Below are 14,993 nucleotides of genomic sequence, written 5' to 3'. Positions count from 1 at the left end.
CACACTGATATGTGTCCAAACTTGTTATAATATAATATAAATCATGATAAGTAAAAACCTATTTAATAACAAATTGTGAGTCAGTACAGTTCTGGAGGAACAAGGTTGGTGACTTGTTTTTTTTTCGAAATTGACAACAAAAACAACTTAAGCGTGCATAAAAAATAAACAATGTTTTCCCTTTATATATTTTATATTTTTTATATTTTGGACAAAAACTTTAGCAAATAAAAAAAAAACTGATTAAAGAGCCTGCACATAAGAGTTAAGGTACTTGCAAAATCTCAAACTACTATTGTGATGTCAAGAACGATTACCCTTGTATAAACTGTGTATTTAATGCATGGCCGGTCAACATGTGACGCTCTACCACAAAATGTTTTTTTTTATCATTTACAATTACAAACGAACTACTAAAATTTAATAGATTTAAAATTTACACCGCAATGATGGATAGATATACGATCAACGCTCAATGACAAATTATACATGACTTTCATTGAGAATATATTTTAATGTTACTAAGTAACTATTACGAAAAGTAATTTAGATAGATGATAGTCAAAATAAATCTCAAGTATGCTTACCTATTAGTGTGGCATTATATGCAACACCAACAGCACAAAAGTCATTCCCCTTCGTTGCACCTATTACACCCGCAACCGATGTTCCGTGACTGAAAAAATACACAACATCATTTAGTCATGCGTCACCAATCTAGAGTTAGAATTGAATGAAGCATCGAAGTTGTATTATGTAATAACATGAACAACTTGTATTAAATGAGGTGCAGCATCGCAGTTCAGAATCTACAGAGATCCTGTTCAATCTTTAGTTTTCTATGTACTGTGAAAGTACTTTTATTCGTGGGGTACCAATTTTCGTGGTTTTCGTGGATGACTTTATCCACGAATTTAAGTGCCCAACGAAATAAAACAACCAAATAAAGACATGGAACGATCCCCATCGGTAGGTTTCACTACTGATATGATCTAGAGAATATATTGAATAACGCCAAATCTGATAATACTTTAATAGAAGTCACAGAACTACAACCGCATGCAGGATTATACCTATTTAATCTTTAATAACCTAAACTGTACAACTTTTGATCTTTTAATTCTCATAAAAAATATTTTTGATCGATAAAGTCAGATTTCCGGTATTGATATGCCAGTATGATAAAGTGTTCATTATATATTCTTATAGTTCTCGTACATAAGGGAAACAATAATTTCATGCTGGGCTTGATTTTGATAAGAAGTATTTGACAATTCAAGATACGTTTATAGCATTTGTTTATGTTACTGTTTTCTTTGGGTGACATGTTTATTAATTAACACCTTTGATGGTCTTTAATCTGTTAATCACTTTATGGGTTAATTAGTGTTATCACTACGATTTACACAGTCAATGTTTACTTTGCAATTTTCTTCAATCCAAACTATTTGTAACCTTCGTTTCTAAAGGCTTTGATTTTTAATTATTTTTCAGAAAACTAAAATCCACGAATTTAAAAACCCACGAACATGTAAATATTGCTCAAACCACGAAAATTGATACCCACGAATTAAAGTACTTTCACAGTATTTCTTTTTATTATGGGGTTGTCAGTCTTCTGATTGGCTGACGCTATTTTGTTATGAGCCCATAGACATAATTTAGTCATGTGACCGTGACGTCATCAACGTTTTTTCATGGTTTTCTACGGTTTAAAATAAAATTTAGAATTAAATTATAAAAAATGACTGTAATATTTTTTCTGTCTATTCGAACTAACATAGAAAATGTGGTGCACACTGTTAAATAATCCGCTACGCGCGTTATTTATTGTGCACCAGGTTTTTTGTGTTGTTTCTTCATAGACAGAAAAAAAATTACAGTCATTCCTTAAATGTACTTATAAATATGTTATTATAATTTTGAGGACTCTCAGGAAGATTAGTTTTAACTAATGGGATCATCCTCTTGAAATAAAGATTATTTATTTATTTTATTTATTCAGTTGAACTGTAATTGTCGAACTTTAAACTTTTACCTTATCTAATCTAATTAGAAATTACCATTAAAGTGTATTTGTTTATTTACTTTTTATTACAACAAGAATTTGTACTTCATAAGCAACTCCACATAACATGTTTGTAAGCATGAAACTCCTAGCTTATTCTTTATGACTATATTGGTTCAAATTTGGCTTTAAAAAGATTACTAAAGTCACATTATTTATATGTCTGTCCCAATTCAGGAGCCTGCAGTTCAGAGGTTGTCGTTGGTTCCTGGCTGTCATATTTGTTTCTCGTGAATTGTTTTGTTATAAATTTAGCTGTTAGTTTTCTCAATTTTTTTGCTTCATTTTTTTCATGTCGAGGCCTTTTATAGCCACTATACGGTACGGGTTTTCTCATTGTTGAAGAACGTATGGTTGCCAATATTTGCCTACACCCGTTTCATTTGAACTTTGACGAATAGTTGTGCCATTGGCATTCATACATCGTCTCCTTATTTTTATTTTTTTCTTGATGCTAATCTGTAGATCGCTCTTACATAGCACATAACTGAAAGGGGGAGAAACAGATTGTTACCCCGGGAAAACTTGTCAACTGGAGTCGTAGCCAAGATTGACAATGTTTTTTGAAGGTTAATAATCTGGACTATCACACTCTCAGCTCTGTATGATTTAATTTATAATACTGAATATTTTGTTTTACTATCTATTAGCTGTCGTTTTAACCATAGAGTTGTCTGGCCCTGTTATATTACCCCTGGAGTTGTCTGTCCTTGTCGTGTTACCTATGGACTAGTCAGTCTTGTGTTACTTTTGTTTCTTTTTTCTTAAATTCACATTAGTATCGTCCCCCCTTTTTTTACTTTTCCCTTAAAGAGGGTCCAGATAAGAGTCATCATTATTATCTTATTTTATTCTTATGTCTTTCTGTAAATTAATTATTTGTTGCCCTTTATATCCTTTAAGCAGTAACTCCCTTTGATCCTAACCATAAGAGGTACTGTAAAGTTTTTTTTAAAACAAGGCTTGTTTTTGTTTTTGTTTAGCTGATTTCTTTCTTCGACATGACTTATGTATATGTATTTATCATCTTACTACATAGTTGGATCCGAAGGGTTAGGGTCGTCGTCATCGTTGTAATAATCATATGAACCTGATTCATTCTACAAAAAAAATTTTCAAAATGTTAAAAAAAAAAGATTAGAAACAAATATGACAAGACAAGACAAGACAAGACAAGACAAGATATGAAAATATAAGATAAGATAAGATAAGATAAGATAAGATGAGATAAGATAAGATAAGATAAGATAAGATAAGATATGATACGCTAAGATACGGTAAGATAAGGTAAGACAAGATAAGACGAGGTAAGATGACATAAGATAGGATACGATACAGTAAGTTACGATAAGATAAGACAAGACAAGATAAGACGAGGTAAAATGACATAAGATAATATAAGATCAGATAAGATACCATAAGTACAGTAACTATAAGAAAGGACAAGACAAGACAAGACAAGATATGAAAATATAAGATAAGATAAGATAAGATACGATAAGATACAATAAGATAAGATGAGACAAGATAAGACGAGGTAAGATGACATAAGATATGATACGACAAGATACGATAAGATAAGATAAGACAAGATAAGACGAGGTAAGATGACATAATATAGGATACGATACAGTAAGGTACGATAAGATAAGACAAGACAAGACAAGACAAGACAAGACAAAACAAGACAAGATTAGACAAAACAAGATTAGATAAGATAAGATAATAATAGATACAATAAGTAACGATAAGATAAGATCAAATAAATAAAGATAAATTAAGATAGGATAAGATAAGATAAGATAAGATAAGATAAGATCCAATCAGAGGACACCTGATGGTCATAATCAGTACAGTTGTTACAATAGCAATACTTTAAAAAAAAATTAAATACAGGTTAATGGTTGTAACGTGATAAGGGCTCTACTATTTTGTTTAACAAACTATCCTAACTTCTACCTATGTTGCTTCTTTTGATACTTTCTTATTTCTAAGTTGAGAAGAAGTGAAATTGAAAATTGTTGCCTATCCCCAAAACTACAAACGTTTTAATTTTTCTATTAACACCATTTTCGTAAATTTTCAATTAAAACCAGAAAAAAAACATCTATTTTATAAAGTTTGACGTAATTTACATACACAAAAAAATTGAAATTAAAAAAACAAAAAGATAAGTACCCTAAGAGAGATATAAATGTTCCTTGGTAACGAACTAACTCACCACATATGTCAGATCGATATGTATCTTAAGACAAATCTAACTGTTTCTTGGTAACAAACTAATTCACCATATTTGACAGATCGTTATGTATATTCAGACAAATTTTACTGTTGCTTTGTAACGAATTAACTTACCATATTAGTAAGATCGGTATGGTCCGTTTGCATCAATGTATCTATAACCCCAACAGTAATACCTTTTCCTGTATAACCTAAGGCCCAAGCCTCTTCAATGTTGTGGGGGTATTTCATTACACCGTTCTATAAAATAACAAAATTATCTGTCTAGTACAGTCATCCATGAACATCGTAAGGAGATATTATTATTATTCTTTTATCATTAAATAATTCTATACACAAAGCAGTTTATTAATATACAAGTCTTTCAAGTACAAAAAGACTTCATAAGAATTATGACAACCTATTTTAACATTAACTACGTACTAAATGCCACAAATCAGTCAACTCAGGGTCTGTACTTGCGGTGTCAGCATAAGGCATATTCAATTCCTTCTTGTCTATCTCCAGAAACTCGATCTAAAATGCAACACAAAAATAAGTTTAATAGAATCATCTTTATCACACGAACTGACTACATATAGGTTGTGGTAAATCGACTTGTTAAATATCGGCCAGTTGGAATAAGCTGACCTGTTGTGTTAAATCGGCCTGTTGGAATATACCGACCTGTTGGAATATATCTACCTGTTGTGATAAATAAACATGTTGGAATATATTGACCTGTTGTGATAAATCAACCTGCTGGAATATATCAACCTCTTGGAATAAACTGACCTGTTGGGATACATCGGTCTGTTGGAATATACTGAACTGTTGGAATATACTGAACTGTTGGAATATACTGAACTGTTGGAATATATCGGCCTGTTTGACTATACTGAGCTGTTGGAATATACTGAACTATTGGAATATACTGACCTGTTGGAATATATCGGTCTGTTGGACTATACTGAATTGTTGGAATATACTGACCTGTTGTTATATATCGGCCTACGTATAATGTCACGTTTTGTCAGTTAATGAGTCTGCGATTTTATATGCAACATGTCCTTCTCTGTCAGTCAATGAGACGAATAATGTCACGTTTTGTCAGTTAATGAGACTGCGATTTTTTATGCACCATGTCCTTGAATGTCAGTGCATGGAACTATGTATAGTGTCACGTTTTGTCAGTTAATGAGACTGCGATTATTTATGCACCATGTCCTTGAATGTCAGTGCATTGAACTACGTATAGTGTCATGTTTTGTCAGTTCATGAGACTGCAATTGTTTATGTACCATGTCATTGTCTGTCAGTCGACGAAACTAGTATAGTGTCCCGTTTTGTCAGTTAATGAAACTGCGATTATTTATGCCCAATGTCTTTGAATGTCAGTGCATGAAACTTCGTACAGTGTCACGTTTTGTCAGTTAACGAGACTGCAATTATTTATGCACCATGTCCTTGAATGTCAGAGCATTGAATTACGTATAGTGTAACGTTTTGTTAGTTTATGACACTGCAATTATTTATGCACAATGTCCTTGAATGTCAGTGCATGGAACTACGTATAATGTCACGTTTTGTCAGTTCATGAGACTGCGATTATTTATGCACAATGTCCCTGCCTGTCAGTCCTTGAAACGACGTATAGTGTCACGTTTTGTCGGTTCATGAGACTGCGATTGTTTATGCACAATGTCCCTGCCTGTCAGTCCATGAAACGACGTATAGTGTCACGTTTTGTCAGTTCATGAGACTGTGATTGTTTATGCACAATGTCCCTGCCTGTCAGTCCATAAAACGACGTATAGTGTCACGTTTTGTCAGTTCATGAGACTGCGATTGTTTATGCACAATGTCCCTGTCTATCAGTCCATGAAACGACGTATAGTGTCATGTTTTGTCAGTTCATGAGACTGCAATTGTTTATGCACAATGTCTCTGCCTGTCAGTCCATGAAACGACGTATAGTGTCACGTTTTGTCAGTTCATGAGACTGCGATTGTTTATGCACCATGTCCCTGTCTGTCAGTCCATGAAACTACGTTTAATGTTTCGTTTCGTCATTTCAAAAACTGACATATTCTAGCACTATGTTTCATTCTGTCAGATTATGACACTCCAATTGTTTGCGCATATACATGTCTATAATTTTAAATGAATCTGATTGCCTATGCACCATGTCTCGTTCTATCAACTTAATGCGATATTGTCTGTAAACCATGATGTCTCGTTGTTTCAGGTCACGTGTATGCGATTGTCTACGTATCATGTTCCAAATCGTGTTCTGTTCATGCGACTGCAATTGATAACATTATATATGTACTATGTCTAATTCTGTAAATTAAGTTCTACCCTTTCGTTGTTACATGCAGACTTGGTTATAAGCATCATTTTAACGAACACTAGTGATAATAGTCTTGAAGGGAAAAAAAAGACGTCGTTATTACAACTTAAGGCAAATAGACTCTACATGTATCTACTTAAACTCCCCTTTTCATGATTTTAAGCAGTCCCGGTTCTAAAATACTGACCAGTTGAATGAGCTGATGTTCATTAAATTAAAAGTACCTATAAAAAATAAAGTATAATGTGTGTTAATACCTTTGTTTCATTTGTCATGCGCAGTATATCATTGTCATCCTCATTCAGTCCTACTGTACCATCTACTAACTGCTTTGGAATCTTGGACTCGTCCAATGACAACTTATAGTACGTATCTCCGAGAAATTTAAACTGTAATATTCAACATGTACATTGTATCACTAGAGGCTCTCAAGAGTCTGTTTTGCTCAACTGTATATACTCGGGTTTTAGAAATCATGTAAAATCATAAAGATACATGTACCTTAATAAGGATTAAGGCCAAGTTTGGTTTAATTTGACACAGTAATTAAACTAAAATTTTAAAAAGATTTACAAAAACTACCAATAAATTGCAGAAATTAACTTTTAAAGGAAAAGAACTCCAATAAGATGTCAATTGCCAAAAGACATTTTTCATACTATCGACTTTATTTCATGCAGACTTATTGTAATTTGAATATACGTTTTAGTATGTTATAAATCAATTATGAGAATTTGAGTCAAATCGGTGACATGAATTTGAGACAAATCGGTGGACAACAAATGCATACCCTTTAAAAATAATCTGATGAATCTTATATACATCTGTATTTTACAAACCCGATGTCAACGCACATGGCTCATACTGAACAGTGGCCATTAGTCGTAATAATTATAATTACATTGAATGTATGTTTCATTATAAGTTATCTAATTGGCTAACTGCAATATCGCGTTATTCCTTAATCAACTTCATTGGACAATAAAATTTATCATTCATGATGAAACGAGGCCCCACAATAAAGTCCAAAGGCAAATTAAATTTTGACTTTAAAAATCGTGTTTTCAAAACAAAAAATGTAATTACAAGTATTTTAAAAAATGCTTCCATTTTTAACTTCATAGGGTTGTAAAAGCGTTGACCGTGTGCACATTTTTAGATTGAGGCGCTTCGGCTTGATACAAAATGTATTTCGGTCGATGCTTTTACGCCCCGATGAAGTTACTAAAAGAAGCATTCAATTCTTAAATACACATACCGATGTCAATTGCGCCTATGTTATACATGTACATAACGATCGTCATTGGTCGTATTACACTAAACCCTTATGTTTTTGACTTTCTGTTCATACCATAACAAGTCAGGAAAATGAGAATTGTTATCTTATGGTTCGTTTTTATATGTGAAGCATTGTCGTTTGGTTTTTTGTTGCACGTTGATGTTTCTATTGTTTTGTTGTTTTCCTCTTTAATTTGATGTGTTTCCCTCAGTTTTAGTTTGTTTCCCGGATTAGTTTTTTTCTTAATCGAATTTTGACTTTCGAACCGCGATATACTACTGTTTCCGGTAATGTGCAATGCCAATTTCATCATGGATCACTTTTTCTACAATCAGAAGTTTATTAAAGCCTCGGTCATACCTTACCGGATAGCACGAACGGACGCCTAACGGATGAAAATAAAGTTGTCCGTTGACAAAATTGTTATCCGTTGGGAGTCAGTCGATGTACTGACCGAATAAAACGGACGTGTAACGGATGCATAACGGACACACACCGGATATGTAACGTACGAGAAACGGACACGTACCGGACAGAACGGATGTCGAACGTACATCCAACGGACGAGTACCGCATTTATAAAACGGACACATAACGGAAGCGTACCGGATAAAACGGATGAACAAGATATACGGAAAAATCTAAGGTGACAATAATAATACATGTAAATCTCATAAATATTCAAAATGTTTCTGTGTAACTGGTTTTGGTTTGTTCTTCAAAATTCCGCCAAAGGGCAGTGTCTGGCCTGAATAAGAACTGCTTGATTGTGTTGACGTGCCTATACTCTAAGATCGATTATGAATAATAAGAATTCATGAACCTTAAGAAATCTGACATACCAATAATTGGTATTTCTGACGCGAAATTTTCGATTGGCATTTATCCGTTTCTGATCCGTTCATCATCCGTTTTATCCGTTATACGTCCGGTAGAAGTCCGTTTCTCATCCGTTCAACATCTTTTTTATCCGTTAAACGTCCGGTAGAAGTCCGTTGGTGAATTTATCTTCCAGACCTCCAACGGATGTATAACGGACACGTAACGGATACAAACGGAAACGAAACGGACGAGTACCGTACAAAACGGACGCCTAACGGACGTTCAACGGACATTTTATCCGTTGGGCGTCCGTTCAAAGTTTTGAACATGCTCAAAATTTTCCACCGGATAGAACGGACGTCGACGGATAAAACGTACGCTTAACGGAATGCAACGGATATGGACGGACGTCTAACGGATAAGAACGGACGTCTAACGGACATTAACGGATTGAAAAAAAGTTATCCGTTAGGCGTCCGTTCGAGCTATCCGGTAAGGTGTGACCGAGGCTTAAGGGATGATTATAAGTTTGAAACTAAATTTACATTTTTTAAAAGAGCTATCAATGCAAAAATGAAGATTAAAGCATTAATAAACAATATTCAAAAAGGATACACCAAATACGACTGAGGCAATCTTTATCTCGGGTAGAGAATCCTTGATAATTTGAATATGTCTAACTATGTTTGCAGTCAATCAAATCTTTAAAAAGCCAGCGTAGTAATGAATAGAACGTAAAATTACAAAACTCCGAGGAAAATTCAAAACGGAAAGTCCAGATTCAAATAGCAAAATCAAAAGCCCAAACATATAAAACAAATTGTAAACAACTATTATATTCCTGACTTGGTACAGGCATTTTCTTATGTAGAAATGGTGATTTAAACCTTGCTTTACCACTCCCCTGTTTAAAAGTATAATAGATCACATTATATTGCTAACAATGTGCGATTAAAACAAACAAACGGACAGAAAAATATTACAGTGCGCATATTGAAATGTCATAAATCATTCCTATGGTTATGTTAAGTATAATCGGTTCCCAGAATTTCTTTCCTGTGCAACTTTATTTAAAAAAAATTAATAATCTTAAATAAAATAAATCGGGTACACCCTTTTGCTTTCATACATGTCTTATTAAACAGTTGTGTGCTTTAAACGTATACAACAAAACAAAATAACATATTATTTGTTTACTTTGAGGCTTTTTCTTTAACTTTTAACATTAAACATGAACTCTACTTAAAGGACTTAAATATGTGCCAAATGATATACCTTCAGTTTGTAATTTATCATCATAGCAGAGTAGGTGTATTTGAATTAGAAAGTATATGATAAAGGCATAATTAAACATGTTAAATGATTTCTTCATATACATAAACAGTTTAACCAATAAAATTGCACATCTGTCTACAAATTTGCAGATTTGGCAAAATAACTAGACTGATTGTGTACTCCGATAATACAATCCAAGAAGGCGGTATACCATGAATCTACCTTAAGGAAGTACACCACTAATTCATGGACCTCAATAAAAAAAAATCCTTAACCTTTCACACATGGGTCTGTGGGCCAAGCCATCATAACAATTTGTCTATCATTTGTACCTGATTTGATTAAAAGCTGTGCCGTTGGGAATTTTTAATAAGTTAAAGAAGGGGGATGTTTGGGTCACCCTACCCAAACTTTGGACCTAAAAAAAAATTACCCACCTAGTTCTTTGGGTCCAAACAACCTTAGGCAATTGCCTATCATTTGTACCTAGTGTGGACAACAGTTTTGCCGTAGGGATTATTTTTACATTGTATGAATTGAAGTTTGGAGGTAATGGAGGTCACCCTACCCAACTTTGGATTTCAAAAAAAAAAATCCGTAATTCTAACCACCTGGGTCCAGGCAACATAAAGCTATTGCCTATCATGTGTTTCTTGTGTGAACATAAACTTTGCCGTAGGGACTTTTATAATGAATCAAATTTTGGAGGTTGTTGTTTCACTTTACCCCAACTGTATGCTTCAATTAAAACAATTTCGTAACTTTACCCATCTGGGTCTTTGGGTCCAGACAAACTTAGATAACTGCCTATCAATTGTACCTAGTGTAGACATAGACTTTGCTGTGGGGACTTTTTTTATGAATTAAAGTTGGGAGGTGTTTGGGTCACCCTGTCCCAACTTTGGACTTCAATTTCCGTAACCTTACCCACCTGGGCCTGTGGATCCAGGCAACCATAGGCTTACGATTAACAAAAAGCATATCTCGTTCTATGTGTGTGTCACTCTTACAAAAAAACCTATTCCTATCGAAACAAATTAAAAGATTTACCGGTTTTCTTGACATAATTCTAAATACAAAAAATTAAAAAACAGTTAATAGTAAGACAGCTGCGTGTAGTTATAACTTTTGATTCAACTTGATAAATCATATGACAACAAAGTGCTGTATGTGACGTTCCTTAACCAATCTGTTTTATTTTATTTTATTTTTAAACAAATATATTAAGCTTGATAATTTAATTGTATACAGTATGAACTATGTATATTAATTGTTTCATTATTATAAAAACTGCAAACCCATCTTTAATAAAATAACACTTAAAAGAAAAGGGATTAGCTAAAGAGAACTTTTAAAATCATATAAGAGATAACCGGCTGTCAAAAAAATGTTTTAGATATATGAATAACTAATCAACTTTGTATTTAAGAGAATAAATAGCATTTCGTCTTCCTCCTGAAAATGAGTGTCGATTGATAGATTTCAAAGAAAGTTTAAGGTTAATACAAGTCTTCAGTTTTTAGGCATGATCAGTTTGGCACGTATTTATTATTGTTCGCTTGCTTATTGTTCGCTGGCTTATTGTTCACTAGCTTGAATCTGGTATAATGTATCGTAACGAAATCAGAGATTTAAAACGACAGACAGATAGTCAGACAACGGTATATCATAATTCGTTCCGTCTAAAACAGAGAAGTAACAAAAAGATAAAACGGACACTTGAGACATTATTTTTTTTAAATGTGTCTCATGTTTAGCTAAGAGTTATAAAGTGCTACTTTTCAACGAAACTGTTAGTCTGACCGAGGTAAAGTAATTGTAGGAAATCTAAAACTTATTTTTTCAATTAATACAGTCAAATGAAAATATCTTTTGTTACTATTGATGTTAATAATGATGTAAATAATAATTAATTAGCAAATTCGACCAACATTTGAATGCGGTAGAAGAAGTTAAATAGATTCAACCCGTGAAAAAAAAACTACTTTATGAATTTATAAATCAATTCTTCTAATTAACACATACTCATTTTGCCTTACCTGTTTTGACAGTTTGAACTTAGGATATCTAGATAAAATATCTTTGATATCTTCTTCAGTGCCGTCTGGTTGAAGTTTGATTATTATGTCTGTTGATTCAGAGTTCTGATCGAGATTCAAGCTACTTTCTGGTTTTGTTACATCGTCTTCGTTATTGAGCTCAAATTGGTTGCTTTGTAATCCGTTGACAAGAATTATCAGGACAATAAGCAGTAATGATGTCATGCTGTCAAAGTAAAAAAGTCAATTATGTATAACGGGATATATATATCACTGAAACAGCAACCCAACGACTAGAATTATCAGGACAATAAGCAGTAATGATGCCATGATGTCAAGTAATAAGTCAATTATGTATAACAGGATATATATCACTGAAGCAGCAACCCAAAAACTAGAATACCAGGACAATAATCAGTGATGGTGCCAGCAGTGATGATGCCATGCTGTCAAAATAATAAGTCAATTGTGTATAACGGGGTATATAATACTGAAACAGCAACCCAACGACAAGAATTATCAGGACAATAAGCAGTGATGGTGCCATACTGTCAAAGTAATAAGTCAATTATGTATAACGGGAGTCCTGGATATGAAATCACTGAAACAGCAACCCAACGACAAAAATGACAAATCCATATACTTGTAGAAGTCTTAAAAAATAAACAGGTGCCTGTACATTTTGTTGGTTCTCTGTATTGAACTGTTTCACCTGACAGTTATTCTATATCAATGGTATGGGTTTTGATCATTGTTAAAGGCTGTGCGTTGATCTAAGTTTTTATTGCATAAAATTTTAAGCTATATATAATATAGATAGTCCATTTAAATCATTTGACATCTTGTGAATAGTTGCCTCATTGTCAATCATACCATATCTTCCAATGTATATATGAATAAAAGGGAAACGTATAGGATATCTTAATTGTTTTCAAAACTGCACTTAAATTCCAAAGGTAGATCGTACTGTTTTTATTAATTCTATACTAGAATAACATGAGTTTTCGAATGTACTTACATTTTGTTTCAAGCATCAGGTCACAATGAACTTTTCTAACTATACAATAAATTTCTTATTTAAACACCAGGAAAACATGTATAATCTGTTTGATTATATAATAGCATATTTAAGTAGTATACGGATACATATATCCTTAAGGATGTATTAAGGTCAGGTTAGGTGAAAATTAATAAATTAAGAAGTTAGAATTGATACTTTAAGCTGGTAGAGCATCAACTATTGATAAAAATAAGCTACAAATATTGATGGGTCATCGACCTCCTTTTCGAGATATTTGAGATCTAAAATATGGCGGGAAAAGGCTGACTCGGGCTTTTACTTTTTTTTGCATTGGTATTAATGGATCTCAAAACAAAAGAAAGAAAATCAAGAATCTTCTAAAATTTTGGTAAATAACCTTTCATGAGCTATTCAGTCTTATATGAAAAAATATATGGGTGTTATTGGGCAAAATATTTTACATTGTATTGTATTGAAAAGACCAAGGAGTCCGAAAATTTGACACAAATTCCAAAACCTCACTTAAATACATCCTTTACATAGTTAATACGGACAACATTAATCTATCAATAATTTCACTACACACGGACAGCCAAATAGAAGATGTGTGTGATAAGGATGATTATCGTTGTGAAATATTTGTATTTACTTTTTTTGTGTAATAAGAAGTACATTTGTAGTTCGGTTCAAGACCTTTTTCTAATTCTTTCGGTGCCTTTTTCTAATTATCAAGAAAACACCAAAGCGGGTTCTACAGTTATATTTAGATATTATTTATAATAATGCTTTTGTATGGAAGTTTCTGGTTGTTCTAATTCATATCATTTGTATTTGTAGATTGTGTGAATTTAGGATTGTGCCGATAATTTGGACTTTAATATAATTTGGACTTTAATATAATGAATATGAATAAAACATATTGTTGAAAACTTTTCTTAAAACTGCTTTGGTGCATCTATCAATTCACAACAGTCTTTAGTTGTCTTTGAAGTAATCAGAAAAGATTTATGTTCGGATGAGATAGCGAACGAGAACATGATAGTAATTATTATCGCTATTTTGTGCATTGTTTGTTTGATCTTTTTTTGTGATAATTTTCATATATCGCTTGAGATGGAAAAATTATCGCTAGAAACTAAGCAGACACGTGACGTTGCTAACGAAATTGACATGAAATTGACAACGTCGTCATAGGTAAAATACAGGTAAACAGATTATCATTGGTCATCTCAACTCGATTGCCTTTCTCGCTTTCGCCGTTCCGACTCAAGCAAGAAGATCAATCTCGTTGAGATGATCAAAGATAATCTATAATTCTCTCATGATTGTGACCTGTTTTCTATTTCTTGCAAGAATAAAAATTTCACATATCACACTGTACGGATTGTGATACGAAAAAGTGATACAATAATCTGTTTTAATTTGATCGGCTTAGACGTTACGCACAATATTGCGTCTTAAATGGTAACGTCAAATTTTTACGTTTTACGGCTATTAATGATTAGTGGGGATATTTTATTTATTTCGCTTGCAGTTTTTGTTTTGCACATCAATATGGATACTTCTTAATGTTTGGTTGTACTGAATATGCATGAAATATTCCCCACTGAAAGTAACGTAAGCAACAAACAAAGTTTTTTTTATCGTATTTGGGTAATGCATATGTCAATATGAAATGCGAAGATATATACGGTATATGCGACAACTGTCTACCAGAGACCAATTGACATAAAACGAAATAAAATGCAACGTTTCCCCATTTAGTTTCGAAAAGGAAGAAGATATATATTTTTCTTTAATTAAAAAAGTTTGTCGGGACTTACAAGTTAAACCGGTCTTGCTTATAAATTTCACTTTACTAAATCTTTCTTTAATGACGAAACGATTATAGATTAAGAAATCAAACGATTGTCAGA

At 32.9% G+C, this 14,993-nt stretch overlaps 1 protein-coding gene across 3 annotated transcripts in view; it reads right to left on the bottom strand.

The window, feature by feature from the left end:
• LOC143049968 (furin-like protease kpc-1) overlaps window positions 1–13,163 on the bottom strand; it is a 47,646-nt gene extending 34,483 nt beyond the window's left edge. For 2 of the 3 annotated variants that reach the window (XM_076223749.1, XM_076223748.1), the window contains exons 1-7: window positions 13,075–13,163; window positions 12,057–12,282; window positions 6,899–7,030; window positions 4,733–4,825; window positions 4,424–4,549; window positions 3,101–3,168; window positions 588–676 (exon numbers count right to left, since the gene is read on the bottom strand). In XM_076223749.1, coding sequence (XP_076079864.1) covers window positions 588–676; window positions 3,101–3,168; window positions 4,424–4,549; window positions 4,733–4,825; window positions 6,899–7,030; window positions 12,057–12,281 — 733 coding nt within the window. In that variant the 5' untranslated portion in view covers window position 12,282; window positions 13,075–13,163. The remainder of the gene's footprint in view (window positions 1–587; window positions 677–3,100; window positions 3,169–4,423; window positions 4,550–4,732; window positions 4,826–6,898; window positions 7,031–12,056; window positions 12,283–13,074) is intronic. The other variant, XM_076223750.1, reaches the window with a different exon arrangement.
• Window positions 13,164–14,993: the final 1,830 nt, after the last annotated feature.

Source organism: Mytilus galloprovincialis, chromosome 10 (genome assembly GCF_965363235.1).
Source record: "Mytilus galloprovincialis chromosome 10, xbMytGall1.hap1.1, whole genome shotgun sequence".
Taxonomy (NCBI): Eukaryota; Metazoa; Mollusca; class Bivalvia; order Mytilida; family Mytilidae; genus Mytilus; species Mytilus galloprovincialis.
Note: the sequence above shows the minus strand (reverse complement) of the source record. Positions and strands in the feature narration are given on the sequence as shown.